Source organism: Centroberyx affinis, unplaced genomic scaffold (genome assembly GCF_046629955.1).
Source record: "Centroberyx affinis isolate AG114_WGS23_722 - 3 ecotype Tasmania unplaced genomic scaffold, CSIRO-AGI_Caff_v1 ptg001991l_1, whole genome shotgun sequence".
NCBI classification, from domain to species: Eukaryota; Metazoa; Chordata; class Actinopteri; order Beryciformes; family Berycidae; genus Centroberyx; species Centroberyx affinis.
The window spans coordinates 46230-63025 of NW_027280335.1; the positions used below are offsets into that span (position 1 = coordinate 46230).

Genomic DNA, 16796 nt, shown 5'->3' on the forward strand with positions numbered 1-16796 from the left:
TCTGTGTGTTTCGGTGTTTATGTGAGAGAAGCAGAGCGAGATAGATTCAGGTTTTGGCGTGTTACACGTTCCAGCTTCAGATGCCTAATTGTAGCTTCAGTTTGTAGCTGTGTAGTTCTGTATTTCCTAGACTGTTTACACAAGGGGCTTTGACTGTCCTTACACTCTCTACTGCATGAGTGTATTTGACAACCAAGTTTTTTTTTTCTTTTTTTCCCCAGCTTACACCTTGATTTAAAATCTCACTTAGACAGCTGTACTGTCTGGAGCCTCAAAACTAAATTACTCTCCCCCTCATCACTTCAGGCAAGAAGAAAGAGAGTTGATTCTCAGATTCCTCAGATCTCGGTTTGACAAGATGAACAGTCGAGGGAAGTGTTATCTATGGAGCTAGGTCATGATTATTAGATGATCTGGAGGTTGTTTTCTGTCGACCATCCTCTGGTTGTATGATGAATTCAGAGCCATTTTTCTGCAGGTGTCAGGCTGTGTGCTCCAGTCAACTGTGAGAGGAAAATATCAATCGTGCACTTGCCAGAAAAGCATTCAAACTGACATGAAATGTGTACAAATTTTCATTAAAAGCAATTGTAATGATATTTCCTTTGGATTTAGAGTAGTTACAACTTGGATATCAGACTAATGAATACAGAACTGTGGGTGGGGGAAGCCTAAAGGTAAGAGAAGCAAGTAGTAGTTTTATTCTGGTCAGTTTGGAAAAGCCTCTGAAACAGCATTTATATCATCATGGGACACTAAAACACACTTATTCAATGGCAGGGAAACATTACTGGGATACATTACTGCCTTAAAATGAAGAATTTATAGATTTTTATGTAGCTGTGTTGACGGAGCCGATATCCAATATTTAGTAAAAGGCCAATATCGGCATTATATATCAGCAAACTGATATAGCGGTCTAACCCTAAGCAGGACATTAGTGGGAAAGCGCACACAGGCTCAGACTGTCTTCCTTAGGATAAATAACCATTAAGCAAAGACACACAGTATGTTTTCTAGTAAGATGTTATTGTGGAAATATTACCATCTGCTTGGCTAAAGCCCTGAATTGCTGGCGCCTCTCACCACTTATTTGTCTCCTCTGATTTCGTGGCCCCTCCAGGGTCTGCCCCAAATGCAGAGGATTGCCCCGGTTTGCGAGGCTGATCAGACTAATCTGCTTCCTTTTCACAAACAATGGGCTGGGTCAAATCTCCTGATAGACTCCCAGTGAAAAAATACATATTTTTAGAAATAGGTGCACCTAAATCAAATGCCTTTTTGTGCTTGTGTTGGCATGGCATAATATTTGCTATGTCAGTTCTAACAAAACTGGCTGTTGTCACTGTCAAGGAACCATAAAGCATTTGTAAAGCCAGCCGCCATAAATCATGACTGATTCCAGCCAGGATGCTAGACCACTCAAGAGCCATGATGGATCCATTGGCGCAGATCACATTTCGAGTATTGCCCTCCATGTTGGCATTAATTAAAACAGGTTCATGGATAGCACTGTCAGACCTGGCATACAACAAACAACGGAGAAATGAAAATAAATTCACGTTTAGCCTCAGGAACATTTCACAGCGACGTTTCTCTCCGATTTCACATAAATGGATATTGCTTTGTCACTATTTTTCTCCTCTCTTGCTCGTGTCTTCCTGTACTTATTTCAAGCCTCTTGTTTACTCACCTGAACTCAGCGAAGCATTGCCTGAGAACACAAACAGGCTAAAAACAGGCCTTCCTACAAATGGGTGGAAAATGTTTTGTATTTTTTCTCCATTTGGGAGAGGTGAAAAGTCAAGAGACTCTTTCTCTGTGGTCCTCTTTGTTCTGAGGACAGAACAGCGGCTCAGTGATATGTGTTTGACCCGCCCCACTCCTCTGCTATCTGGTGTTTGACATCGGCAGAAAGCTGATGCTGTGAAATCGAATGCAGTGGGTGAGCACTCAGCAGGAGTCCAAAACATTAGCTATTAGCAGCAGACGACAGGGGCTTGCTCTCCCTCTGCTGTGCCTGTCTCACTGAATCATGGTGCATCTCTGCTCTCTATCTCTGCCTGCCTCTCTCTCTCTCGCTCTCTCTCTCTCTCTCTCTGTCACTATATCTATTGTCTGTCTGCCCTTTCCGTATGTTGTAACCACCTACCATGTATTAATGGCTTTGTTTACATGCAAGTTGTAACTCAGCTGTTGGCCATACTCCAGTTAATGTCTTGTTCAAGTGTAGCTGTTTCTATGAACCTTTGAGACGCTGCAATTGAGTCTCTTGCCTTTTTTGCCTTAAATAAACCAGCTAAAAGAATATTTCTGCCTACCTGGGGTGTCCCATCCAGAGGTTGAACAGTCTGCCAGCAAAAAAGTATTAAATGGTTTTAACTGAGCCATAGGTTACTTCCACAGAACTTGAATGGATAGACCAGTCCCTCCACTGTTTGCCATGGTAATTTGGCTAGCAGGCCACAGTATAGAATGGCGATTATGGAAGGAGGGATAGTTGCTATGGTGACAACGCAAGTCTGAGCATTAAGGCCGTCACACTTGATTGAGAACTGTGCAGATGAGTCTGTTAGCACAGTGGTTCTCAACGTGGGGTCCGGGGACCACCGGGGGTCCTTGAGGGGGTTTGAGGGGGTCCACAGCAAATTGATGAATTGTTAAACTTCACCATTATTTCATGTACAAAAAGTTAACACAATTAGAGAATGTAGAAGAAATGTAGACTATTGCAGCACAGTTTCACTGTTATCTCTCTACCTACAATAGAGATAGTCATAGAATTCTAGACAAAATCATATCTAACAATAAAAATATTTGGGTCCGTGGCCTTAATGTGGACCACATTAAGGGTCCTTGATATGATTAGTGAATGTAGAGAATGTAGTGTTTTGGTCATGGTTTCTCTGTTATCTCTCTACCTACAATACAGATAGTCTTGGAATTCTGGACAAAATCATAAAAATATTCTCAGATCTGGGTCAGAGAGACAAAATCTCATCAGATGTGGGTCCATGGCTCTAATGTGGACCACATTAGGCGTCCTTGGTATGAAAAAGGTTGAGAATCACTGTGTTAGCAAACTGTCAAAACTCAGCTGAAAGCTAATGTTAGCGACAAGGTTAACGTAGCTTTATCAAAGACTGCACTTCTCTCGGTAGCTCTTCTAGTCAACATTAGCGCATTTTTGTTGAATTCATGGCAGCAAACGAGACAGAGAAGCTCCTTTCACCTCTCACCTCAATGACAGAATATACAGAAGCTAGTCCAACGGTTCACATAAAAATGGCCGCCACTCCGACCGTCAAGGAACATTGATTTGAATGGGAATGACCTTTCTATCCATTCAAGTTCTGTGGTTACTTCTAATACAGGGGAAATAAATGAGTTGTAATCATAGTGCGTACTACCTCGCCACCGTCTGTGCACAGACGGTGAAAACCAAAGAGTGAAAGGATGTTTCAGTGGCACAGTAACCTGTTTAACATGGGAATAAGCCAGGCATCTTAACTGGGTTTCTCATAAGAGTATGAGCTTAACCAAATTATTGTAACCCGGTTATGACATCTACATCCGTGGACGCAAAGCCCGATTACTTGAGTAACCGGGTTATAGAAACAGAATTCAGTGTGTGTATATACGTTGCCACATTTGCTCGCGGCCTGCAAAAATATGTGTGGCTGAACATGTCTTTGCATCATGCCGCAGTGCATAACCCATCCTGTTAAACACTGTACATGCATAAACATGCCGTGGGCAGAAGGCTGCTCAAAACAATATCATTGTCATAAAGTGGGAAAATTATTTCCATTGACAGAGCCAGATGCTGTTGATTTCATGGCTCCCTGAAATGTATTTTGCTCAGAATCAGCATGATAATCAGACAATTAGGAAACTGATTGAAGAGAGCCCCAGGAGGCCCCAGTGAAACCAGTGGAAAAGAAACTCTCACACTGACACTGCGTCTAACTCACTCAGGTAACTAGATTGCCAAACCGATGGCTCACCCATGTAGGAAATTGTGCTACAGCATGTGGTTGAATTAGGATATTATTGCTGTTGAATCAGAAGAAATACTCGAAACTGAAAAGATATTTGAAAGAACTTCATTGTCGCCTAAACCGCTCAATCAGGACTCTTTGCGGGAGTGCAGGGAAAACAGGATTTCGGCTCGGCTTTCATGTACCTATGCAGATGAGAATCCTGTCCCAGATTACAAATGTTTTGTGTGTGGCTGAGTATTTATCCACCCCTGCCTTAATCCAAGTCGATGTGGAACGGTCTTCGCCTTGCCTTTCAGTGGCTGCATGGGCTGGCACTAGGTATTAAACACTACAACCACTCCACTTAGTGAACATCACCAACAACTATAGTTGAGCTGCGTAATTTGCATGTTGAGATATTTGAAACATGGGGATTAGTCAAGGGTTCTAAGCATATCTTAATCCACATATATAAAATATACGTATATATATAAAGAATTCGGCGATTATCCTCCAAAGTGTGTGACAGTCGTAACTGTATTAATGCCTCGTTTCAGCATTTTTCTCTAATATTGTCACATGCATTGTAAGAGATAGAGAGCAGCTGCCTTTGAAGTCTGTCAGTTCCTATATCCTATTAAATATCAAATACATGTGTTTGTCCTCTCAATAATCCCCACGAAGCTGCTATTCTGCAGTAGCACTTTGTGAATATTGGACCGGCACTCCTGTTGTAAGTCAAATGGTGTTTATTATTTCAGTTTGTTGTGTAATGGCATTATCTTACTTTCACTTTTGTGTTTTGCCATCTTTACTCAATTCGCTCTCATAATTGGCCTGAACTTTCACGTGTAAAAGCAGGTCCTGGTTTTCCTGTACAAGAGCTGTGGAATTACAAATGCAAATACAGGCCCAGTGCACATCCTTTTGAAGGGGATGAAGGACTTGCAGAGCTTTCACTGAAAATGCTAAATAACAGAAATTCAACAATGCTTGCAGTTATTTTCTACCACTTCAATGCCATTTTCAATATGTAATTTTGATTTTGAAAAAGTCCATTTGCCAGAACTGTTTTTTTTCTTCTTTTCAATCCCAGTGCTTTCTAAAAATCACCCTCTGCCTTACGTTTGAGTGGCTTAATGTCTGTCCTTATCATAGTAAATGTATTTCTTGCTGCCACGGTTATTATTCAGTGTGGTGAGGCACACACTAAGCCTTGCAGTATGCCCTGGTGGTGTTAAAAGAACCAAATAAAACCCTCTTTTTCTGATATTTTTAACAAAACCAACTCATCTTTTGAGTCACTGGGCCGGCGCTGTGCTGCTCTGACACCAGAGCAGCACAGTCCTGACCTCAGTGGGCAATATCACTCACCAGGCAGCGCTGTGACCTCACAGGCATGCACAACCTTTTAATAGCACACTAACTCACAAAATCCAAACTTGTTTGTGTCATCTCTAAAATGGCGACAGCGGCTAGAATACTGAACAGCGGCTTCTTCTTTGCACCTTATCACAGTCAACCAGTTTGAGATGCTGCTCCTCATCTGTATGGATTTGTATGAGCTGCAATTTAATTGAAGGGAATTAGCGGACATTTAACTTATAATATCCATCAAATTAATCTCTAACTCTGTGTTTCTTCTCCTCTCCTCTCCTCTCTCTCCCAGGAAATACAGAATGGCTGCTGGGATTAACCTCTGCTCTTGGTAGACCCATCCAGAAGTTCACTTCCATTTGCACAGCGTCTTACGTCTCGGGGAAATTCCACGATGTAAATGTATCTCGGCTTTTTTCTTAAACCTGCGGCTGTGGGCCATGAACCTTAGAGGATCTACCGGGACCACCTTTTTCTCAGTTTGGATTTAGAAACCTCTCTGGCTGAGACCACCGCCCGAGCCTGCAGCGGTGGCTAGTGGAGGCGGCGGCGGCGGCAGTGGCAGCGGTGGTGGGAGGACCTGGACACTTGCGAACACGGGGATAAATTTACAAACGCACGCACCACCATGAGGATATCCACCACCTCCTGTCTCTGTCCCTTTCTGGTGTGCCTCTGCTTCATCCAGAGGTGCTACGGGGCGAGCCACCACGTCTCCGCCAAAGTGCCCTCCAAGAACCAGACCAAACTGGCCAACGGGGAGACGGAGGTGCACCACAGGCCCAAGCGCGGCTGGATCTGGAACCAATTCTTTGTTTTAGAAGAACACATGGGACCAGATGCTCAGTATGTGGGAAAGGTAAGGTTTTGTCGAATCGCCTGGCTGAAACTGTAAAAATCTTTTGATCCCTGGGAGCTGGCTTTTGAAGAGCTTACTTGGCATTTTTCCCTGTCCTCTTGTTTATTGAGAAATGTTTTACGGCAGGAGGAAGCTCTTCTGCTGAGATTGCCACAGTAGCATTGTAGGTGGTTTCTTTGGTCGTCTGATGTGGAAATTCAGATCCCATTTGTGAAGGTTTTTTTTTTTTAATCATTACAATGTCTGACCGAGTTCCTCTCATGATAATGGACAAAAAAAAAATTTATTCTCATTCTCTGTAATTAAGGAGTTCCTCTCAGCATGTCTACCGCTCCGGGAAGCCAGCTCTGCAAGACTGGATTAAGTTTGAAAGTGAGAATAGCCGTGCACATCAAGATATCTTTGAAGAAAAAAATATTAGATTTGGTCTTCTCTGTGGGAAATGAACTTAGCTTTGGTCTCGCGGTGGGAAATGAACCTTCGCGGTAGGAAATTGCGCAATAGTGCAATGGGAACGTGGGTCACCGGGTTGCTTAATAGTTAGGAAAGTTTATGAATGTTATATCGCCACACTGAATGCTGCCTTTTGAGAACGACTGGTGCTCCCGGCAGTGGAAAGATGGAGTTAATTGTTGGCGTTCTTACTTGCTTTGAGGCTAAGGGTAGCACTGGATGTCTGGTTCCTGGTGGTTGGTGGTGACTTTTCTGTTAGTTCCACAATAAGCCACAGGGACCTGGTTAAGTCCTCTGCTTGCAGATTGCCTGCCCTTATCTCCTGAAATGTGAAAATGTGTTTCTCCGCTGCAGTGATCATTATTCCAGGCACTCAGGCACACACTAATCCCCTCAACCGCACTCCGAGAGAAAGAGAATGAGAAAGGCGGATCGCTCCTCTGACTGCACATATGTCTGTATTTCAACAACAGTACAATTTGAAGTGAAAAAGAAAGGAAAGCGAGATGACACAGTTGGGAAGAGGGTGAAAAAAAGAAAAAAAAACAGCCAATATCACTTTCTACCTCAAATATGTGTTTATTGAATAAAACTAGGGCGTCAGTCACAAATGTCCTTGCCATGCAGACAAACCAGGAAAGAAAGGTTATTTATTGGTGAAACGTGTTTTTGCTAATGTTATTAGATGCATGAGTGAACCATAAAATCCCAAGGTGCCAACGGAAACATTCCCGCAGCATTTATGTGGCATTGTATCTTGAGTGTTACATGGATATTACTGGAGGAATTTGCAGTATACTGGAAGAGCCTTCATCTACAATGCCAGTTTATCAGTGCGCTAATTGCATGAAGGAGTAATTACTCTCCTGGATTATATTATAACATTAAATACCGCCGTTGCCTTTGAAGTTCATGATTGTTTGGTTTGCTGGCTGGCTGGCTGGCTCTATCACATTGGTCTGTTATGCTAAAACCGGTGTGCTCTTGCTATCCCTAGCTTACTTAGGGGTGGTGGTGTTGTTGTATGTGTGTGTGTGAGTGTGTGTGTGTGTGTGTGTGGTGGTGGGGATATGAAAGCAAAAGCAAAACAAACATAAACAGCTAATCCTGAATGATAATAAAGCACTGAGAAGAAACATAAACATTATTAAGGAATCAATTTGACACGCACGTTTAAAGAGATGGGGTCTCCTGATGGTTAGCACAGAAAACATTTAATTATGTGGGTTGGGATTGGTGTGCGATGTCCTAATGTGGCCAGGAGACAGAATGACCCTTAATTAGACCAAGACAGGAGAGGAGGAGGAGGAGGAGGAGGAGGAGGAGGATTAATCCACTTGGCACGCACTGCGCTGTATTTTTCCCTCTCCTTGCTTGATTAAAAAACTCTGGACATTATCAAGCAGCAAATGAGCAGTTTTTACTACGGGGAATTGCCAGCACTTTCTTCTTTGTTGATAATTGCATTCACCAAAATAGTGATTTTGAAAACAGACATTCCATGATAAGATACACAGTAAATACTCCACAGCAGTGGAATTTCAATGACTGTGGAGTCAACATCAAAAGAGCTGTGTACTGAGGAATGTACAAGGTCGAACATAACACACGTTAACCACAAGGTGAGAGTTTGCCTTGGCAGTTGCCCATGTTATGTGTATTTTTTAGCTACACACTCACGCAGGGAAATAGATGCAGGCCAGCACAGTGACTTCTGGGAATGAGCGAAACGGCCAGTCTGTCAAGAACATTTTTAATCCCCCAGAGGTATCCCATAATCCCCAGTGACACCCTTCTGGGGGGCTGATGCATTTGGGAAATGACAGCTTTGTGCGTGAGTGAGACGCAAATGCTTGGCAGGGGGACAGGCCTCGTCCAGATACGAGACAGGAGACTACCCGCTATCCCAACGGGAGGTGTGAATGTCTTTGTGTCAATCACAGCTCAGCGTGGTGCTTTGAAGTTGTTGTTGCTGCAAGTTATGGACCGGTTTGCACTTTCTAGAAGACGATGCAAATCCCAACCCTGCTGCATCGTGTAGAGTGGATATGAACTGCTGTGAACTGTCTGATGTGACTTTGCTGGGTGCAAAAAGAACTTGATCCTATAGGTCAGAAAACTTTGAATTGAAGTATCATTCGGCGGCTGGTTCAGCTGAGGAGACCCACTGAAATATAAATATGGTGAGAATTGACAGAATGGGTGCTTACAGACTACTAGGAATACCCCCTTATCTTATCCTATGTTCATTTGCAGAGCAAAATGGCAACCTCTAAGAAAGGTGCCTAAATGTTTTATTCATACAGCTAAAAATGGATTGTGCTGTGACAGAATCAGGCAACTGTCTTGTTGTATGTAATAGCTCAACAGTGGAAAAGAAAGTGAAGCAAGGGTTTTTACTTTAAATTGCTTTCCATCCATGGCATGCTTTGCAATGCAGGAACAGACTGTATACAGATTTCAGTGTTTATTACCCATTGCGGGGTAATCTAAAATAAAATGAAAAATGTCACAGAAAGCATTATCATTCTGCATTCGTTAAAAGGGGACGCACCCTGAAAAACAAAAAAACAAGATAGTTATTACCAACTGCTGATGAATTTGGTGTCACTGAGACATTTATGTGTGTGCCAGTGTGTGTGTGTGTGTGTGTGTGTGTGTGTGTGTGTGTGTGTTGTTATGTGTGCAAGTGTGTGTGCATGCATGTGTAGCAGAGAAAGATGCATTGATTTTTCTCACCTGTGTTTTAGGCCATTTGGATTAACACTATCCTTGTGTTGAGAGGGCTCATGTCCTATCATTATCTGGTCGGGTTATAAATGTGTAATGCCTTGTCCTTGATCCGGTCACACTTTGGCCAAACAAAAGATGATCAAAACAAAGAAGTAAACAAAAGCCGAAGCCAAGTGAATTACAATTTAATTATCATTGAGTCAACAACTGCAGAAAATAGCATTTCAAGCTCATGTCTGCTGCTCACGTAGGCTCGCATAATTCCCAGAGTCCATTCCGCTGTCCTCCATCATAAACGTTCAATCATATTAGCACCATGCAGACACTTCAGATTAAAATCATTGGCATTTAGTCACTGCAAGAGCGAAAGGCCTAAACTCGATGTTTTCTAAAGTTAATCTGCTGACGGTTTCATTTCTGTGTCATTACCCAGACTTTATGAAATATCAAAATCTTGCAGCAGTGAGAGGCGATGTCATTAAATGAGTGTCAGAGTTGATTCCGGGACTCTAATAATCTCATTACTGTACATCAAGAAGTCAACCATCCTGCTGCGAGACAACGATTCATTCTGTTTCTGTTTCCCCACAGAAGTCAAAATAGAGGACAACTATTAGGGCGGATCGCCGCGATGCGCATCGACCGCACGTCTTCATCACGCCCCTCATCGCTGTCTGCTGATGGATGGTCATTAGCCGCGCGCTCCATCATCAAGGTTTACTGTGACTGTTACAAATCAATCGCGGAGAAGGGACGCTCGGAGGATTTGATTGGGAGGGAGCATGGCCAAAACGTGGCGATAATCAGACAATCAAGCACACCCACATAAAAAGTGATTAAGTCCTCTTGAGTGAAGTATAAGAGCCGAGATTTAATCAAAAACTAACCCCCCCCCCTTCACTAATTGCGAATATGAGGCCCAGGCGCTGATCATCAACCAAAGCACCTCCCTTCCTCTCTCCCTCCTCCTCATCTCTCCTCCTCCTCCTCCTCCTCACCCCCTCCACCCTGCTTGTTGATGGAATAAATGCTCCACACCCTCGCCCCCCACCTTCAACTCCAGCTCCCATTTCTGCATCAGCAGGCCTGCTTTCAAGATCAAAGTGATGCAGTTTTAATGAATCTTTCCGCACCAACATGCAGTAAATGTCACTAATGTTTGTCCAGTGCTTGTCTGATAACAACAGAGTCCGGGGGCCTGAAGTCGCTGGCGAGGACACACAGATAGAGAGTTCTTGTGAAAGCTTGGTAAAATAAATCAAAATATTTAAGCTCACAGTGATGCGTGACAAAAGAGAAAGTGACAGTTTGTAGCCAGGGCAACTGTTCACAGGTAGGTGCTGCACTCCGCCTTAGCCCATAGGCTGCTTTATACCATAAAGTTGAGGCTTCACTGAAATTCAAACTCCCTGGAAAATCTGTCATAAATCAGAATGGGATCAATCGGTGGAAATGTACAGTAGGCACCTTGGTTATATTATGACATATTTTATGTTCTCTCCCTAAAACTCCCTGGTATAAACTTTTATTCTGGATTTCATATAACAGTCACATCCAGCTAGCAACAGAGTTGGAGAGTTTTATGTACTTATTCATTTTGTCAGTGCTCCATACTCAGAAAGATATCCGTCTTATTCACCTAGCTACACAACTCATGATGAGAGCCATAAAACAGAATCTTGTTTTATAACCACAGTGAACTAGGCTAGTTTTCCAGGCACATACATTATCAGGATCTGTACATTTAATAAGATCAAGGAAATAAAGAACAGTAGAATAGATCAAGGCCAACCCATGTAGCAACTTATAATATAATAATTTGTCAAAATTTAATAAAATGTCCCTCTAAATGGGTTGAAAATGTAAGAAAACCTGTTAATGTAATTAATTCAGTTATAATGTAGCATCACATTATTACATTACCTGGTGATTATTCCTTCATAAGGGGTGTCACATACGTATTTTTAACTGATGATAAATAAATAAATTGGCATCAATTACTTCTAACAGCTGTTAAGATATTTGTACTATCTGTATTAATATAGGGTCAAATAAAGCTTACACCATCAAAATGCGACACCACATAGTAGCCTATGCATCACTTGACAGACGGGACCCATGGTGGTTCTATTTCTCACTCCTTGATGACAGCTGCAATACAACCTGAACAGCTTGATTTAGGAACTGTGTTATATCAAAACCACCTCCAAAATAATATCAACTGTTACAGACACATACAGTGCCCAAAAAAGCCTTTGCCACAACGACCAATCTTTAATTTAAAAAAATAATAACATTACAAATACATCGAAAGGCTTTTGTACTCAATGTGTAGATGGCTCAGTGCACCTCACTGGATGTTAGCTCCTGATCTGGAGGAGGAAAAGGCAGATAGCTCAAACTTTGAAACTCAAATGCATTCAAAATGATGCTACCCAGCATAAAGTATTAACTAGACCTACATATGTCTTTAAAAGGACGTTAAATAAAGTATTTTGTCCATTCACAATCGTTCTGTCACTGCAGTGCAGTAGCCCCCTTCAGTTACTTGCAGCTAACGCCTAAACCCCTCAAGTTAGCTAACGTTAGCTAGCTTCAGTGTCTGCCATGTGGAAAATAACTACAGACTGAGAAAATCCCACCTGTCACCTAGATCACTGCATTTTCAGAGAATCATTTTTCAACTAACTTTAGTTTAAATACTTTTAAAAGTATTTAGTTGAAATACTTTTAAAAGTATTTAAACTAAAAACAACCCAATTACTGCTACAGTAACGTTAACTACCTAGCCACATATGGGAATGTGATCAACTCAGTAATTGGAATCAGTTTTGCCAGCAAGTGTGGGTCTACCAAAGCAGCAAAAATAATGCAATGAGGCCATTTGCAAGTTTTATCAAACTACTTCATGACATATAATAAAACATTGAAATCCTCACCAAAATGTAGCTGGCGATATTTAATCCAATTTATTTGACTCTCATTACATGTCCAACCTGTTAAATTTACATTTATCTAATAAGTTATATATATGTATTATAGAAACATGTTATATTTAAATAAAGCCAACACGATTGTTTTCTGCCTAACCAATTAATGCCCATAAGCAGTTTTTTTGAGTGTAGGCACCTGACAAGCGCTATAACAGACTCTTGTAACTGTTGACTCTAAGCACCAATTAGCTTGTAAACGCAAACAGTTTAAGGCTGCACTTGACAACGAGCACAGATGATCACACCCCGACCAACCAGGCGAAAATGCATGGCTGTTGACAGAAGAAAAGCAAAGATACACTTTCTTTCCCGGACCTCTGGGCATCTGATGAAACTATAACCAAGGTTTTTCTGGGGATCAGAGTGTTCTCGCCAGCGACTTTACGGCCCTAGACTCTGTTGATCTCTTTAAACTCCCGAGAAATGCATTGCCAGCTGCCAGCCGCCAGCCACATGCCAGTCATCTATTCCACTAGTCCTTAATAAAGTCACCCATAGAGAGGGAGAGATAAACACAATCCTTTGTTTTGCTGCCCTGTGGAGATAAAAGATCCCTCTAAGTCTTTGTGGGGAGATGACAAAAAAAAAAAAAACAAGGTTGCAAAGGTAATAATTTCTCCTTTTGCAAACAATCATGTCATCTCTATTCTCACGATGCCACATCTGCTTTGATTGATCAGTCAGTATTAGAGGCTATCTCTACATTTCCACTCTTTTTTTTATTACATGGACTGCCGCTTCAGTTCCCACTGTAGGACACTGCAGCCATTTTCTTTTCCCCCTATTGAATTGCCACACACAGTGGTGATATATGTTAAGCTCATATCAGGCCTGCTCCGCGGTTTAACAAAATTGACACTAATTACATTCAGGCGGGGAGTCATGAAATTTTCTGTGTGATCAAAATTAATGAACTATAAATAAAATATCCCGATGCTGAAGTCAAATGCATTAGGAGCACCCACTGCAGAGGAATGGAGGAGGCTCTGTCTTGGAAACCACGAGACAGAAGGTTGCCCCAAGCCAGTTTCTCTATAGTCAGCTTTGATTCATTCATTTCTAATGGATAGGGTTCAGGTATGATTTGGATAAGCTGATTTCATATCTGTACAGACATAAGAAGGGTTTTGTTCCAAAGCGTGATATCCACCCTTTGAAAAAGAAAGTGACATCTAGTACTTTTGCATAATGCTTAAAGCTGCATTAGGCAAGATTTTATGTAAAAATACCAGCCTAACTCATGAAGTACTGCTGCAATCCCTTCTTAATTGAGGCCCCGTAGAATTCACTGTGTTTGTCCAAATTAAATTCTGGTGTCATGTATGGACACGTCTCCACCCACAGAAGTCCAAACTGTCTCCTAAACAGCAGCAGAGAAAGCTGGACTCAACAACATTAGATCTTTCTAGTCCCTTTGGTTTCCTTTGGAATAAAGCATCACAGACTGACTTGGTTGGTAAACATGAGAGCGTGCTGTGTGCAGTTTGCTGACGTTACATAACATGATTTCTGGGTACTGAAGGTCAGATTTTTTTCCCAACAGCCATTTGGATCCTCCAGCATGTGAAGTTGCCTTGTGTAGCTTTAGCAGCCCACAACTAAATAAAATTATGGTACTTTTTGATGGCTAGATGGTAACTTAACTCCTTGGTTGAGAAAATGATAATGCTTTCAGAGGCTGTATCCTCCCTGTGGATCCTTCACCCTGGAGACTAGAAGTTTTAGAGACTGACTGATGATTGATGAACTTCTGAATATATATAGCAATTTGAAAATTAACCCTTCATATACAGCATAGCATAAGAAACATCTACCATGAGTCCACACAGGCTCATGCCAGAGTATAAGCAATGAAAATTATTTTGAAATCAGTGACTTTACAATCAAAGACTCAAATAGTTCAACGTTAGAGCTGAAAGATATTGACAAAAAATCTAATTGAATCGATTTGATTATTTGACAGAATCCGCAATTGCAATAAAAACTGTGATTAATATCACAAGTTTTTTTTGTCATAAATATTTTGAAACTTAAAAATTGTTTAAAGAAAAGAGATTTAAAAAAATATATACGTATATATTTTCACCAATATTGTACTTGATTCATGGACCAAAGCACTAAAACACCTTGTTCATATTGTGATTTCGATTTTGTATTATTTTTTTCGATTCATTGTTCAGCTCTATTCAAAGTAGACCCCCTAACCTGATGAAAACACCTTGGAATAATCATATTTAAGCAGCTCACCCCTAAACTCTTTGGCTCTGGGTATCACCCGGTTGGACGTTCAGTATCCTGTTTCACTCTCAGCTGGCCTAACACAGCTTCACTTTAAGCATGTGATGTTTGTGTAATGACCCGCAACCTGTTGACACTTTTATCACCCATAGCTTTGGGAAGGCAGTAGTCACCATGTGCATCGGTGGTTCACACTTTGCTGAGCATGATATATTAGCTCCTGCAAAGAAGTCAATGGCTAAATTAGCACTTTGACTGGAGGCAAAATTAAATTTATGTGCTGGTGTTGTGGAGTGCTCCTTAAGACATGGACAGGAGTGGATATATCCTTGTAATAGTGAGAGAGTGGTGCACTACCGCTGAATAATAATGCTGGGTGTCTGCATTTTGACATAATATGCTAAAATTTGTATGTATGAATTGATGATCAAACTACATCCAGCAGAACTACTGAATATTTCTAAATGGCTTCCACTAGATTAAACATTAGGAGAATGGGAAAACGGGCCTCTCTATCTCAACATAGTAATTGCCATTAATGTGTAAACGCATTTTGATTCCTTGCTTTGGAAGTTATGTTTCATATTACTCCAATCCAGCAACTGATTAAGTACCTGATTTAACATGATCTTTGACTCCTTACCTAATCACAGGCTTGCTATTTACCAAAGAAAGGACACTTTGCTCTCACCAAGAGTCAGGCCTGCAATCAACAGCAGCTTCCTAATTAGTAATTAATTTGCTAGTCCAAGTTTTGATTAGATTTGGCCCCAGAACCTCCACCGAACTTGCTAAATAAAAGGTGTGTGTATGTGTTTGTGTGTGCGGTGGTAGTAGTAGAGATAGAGGGCATTCTAATTTGTTTAGGCTTTTCTATTTTGCATGTGTCTAATGGTGGCCAACATTTTCACGTGTACCAGTTATTGCTTGTCAGTGATTGGAAAATACCTACGAATGGATGTTGTTCAGGGCTGGACTTTAGTGTCAGTACAATGCAACACAAAACATGGCACATGGTGCAGTGAAAAAACATGTTTTTTTTGCACTGCACAAGTACTGCAGTTTACAGGTATAGAGGCTTTGCAGCTGTGTCACAAATGTCCTTGCAACCACATCTGGTGCCATCATGGAGGTCCACTGGAGAACTGGCTGTGCACAAATGGCTAAATATATAACAACCAGACTAGAAACAGAGATATACCTGAAAAGACAGTTGTGATGTGGATATAGGTCGATTCAGTAATGCTACAAGTAAAAGTGGTAACGCTTTATTTTCCGGGTCCACAATTTCATAATACATTAATCGAAAGGAACTGTTAATTTCTTAGGAGGTTTCCTGGAAAGAACCATGGAATTATGTTCTAATTATAAGGAAAACAGAGAAAGAGTTCAATGGTAGTTGGTAGTTGGTAAGTACCTCCAATTTCTTCGATAAGATGTACATTTCTAAAAAAAATTCCTGGAAATAACTGCAAAACTATAAACTATTTATAGGAAAAATAATAGGCAGATGTTATAACCCAAGTCATATGCATATTATTATATAATATAGTTATTTATTGAATTTCTAATTTTCTATATAACTACTACATCATTTCATGGTTCTGTCTTAGAAACTCCAGAAGAAACTGGAGGTACTTACCAACTACCATTAAACTCTTTCTCTATTTTCCCTGTAATTAATGGCCTACATAATTTTGTGATTCTTTCCAGGAAACTTCCTGAGGTATTAACAGTTCCTTTCTAGGAAATTATTAGGAAATTGCAGACCTGAAAAAGTGAATTATCTGATCAGGTGGATTTATTTGCAAATTTAGGTTTTACTGTGACACAGTGTTGTCTTTAGCCCTATAGCATCCACTCCAAATCTCTTAACATGAGCTTACCAGGAGTCAGCTCAGTTAAGTTTAACAAACAGCTGGTTTTTGCCTTTGTTAGCTAGCTAACTTGCCAGCAGGCTAATTTAGCAAAGCAACCGATGTTAATGTTAACCTGCGACTGCTAGCCACTAACCTCGAGCTACTAGATATGTTAAGTAGTGTGCAAATCAAATGTGTTCACAAGACCGTAATGAGCTGACCAGAGCTGACCAGATACTATTATTTGCTAGCTAATAAGCTGACATTATGTAAACAGAAAATCGGTCAGATGTAAGGGTGA

At 41.1% G+C, this 16796-nt stretch overlaps 1 protein-coding gene across 1 annotated transcript in view; it reads left to right on the forward strand.

The window, feature by feature from the left end:
* The first annotated feature begins 5988 nt into the window (after positions 1-5988).
* LOC139653865 (cadherin-18) overlaps positions 5989-16796 on the forward strand; it is a 68760-nt gene continuing 57952 nt past the window's right edge. The window contains exon 1 of the mRNA XM_071530866.1: positions 5989-6219. Within this exon, the coding sequence (XP_071386967.1) occupies positions 5989-6219 (231 nt within the window). The remainder of the gene's footprint in view (positions 6220-16796) is intronic.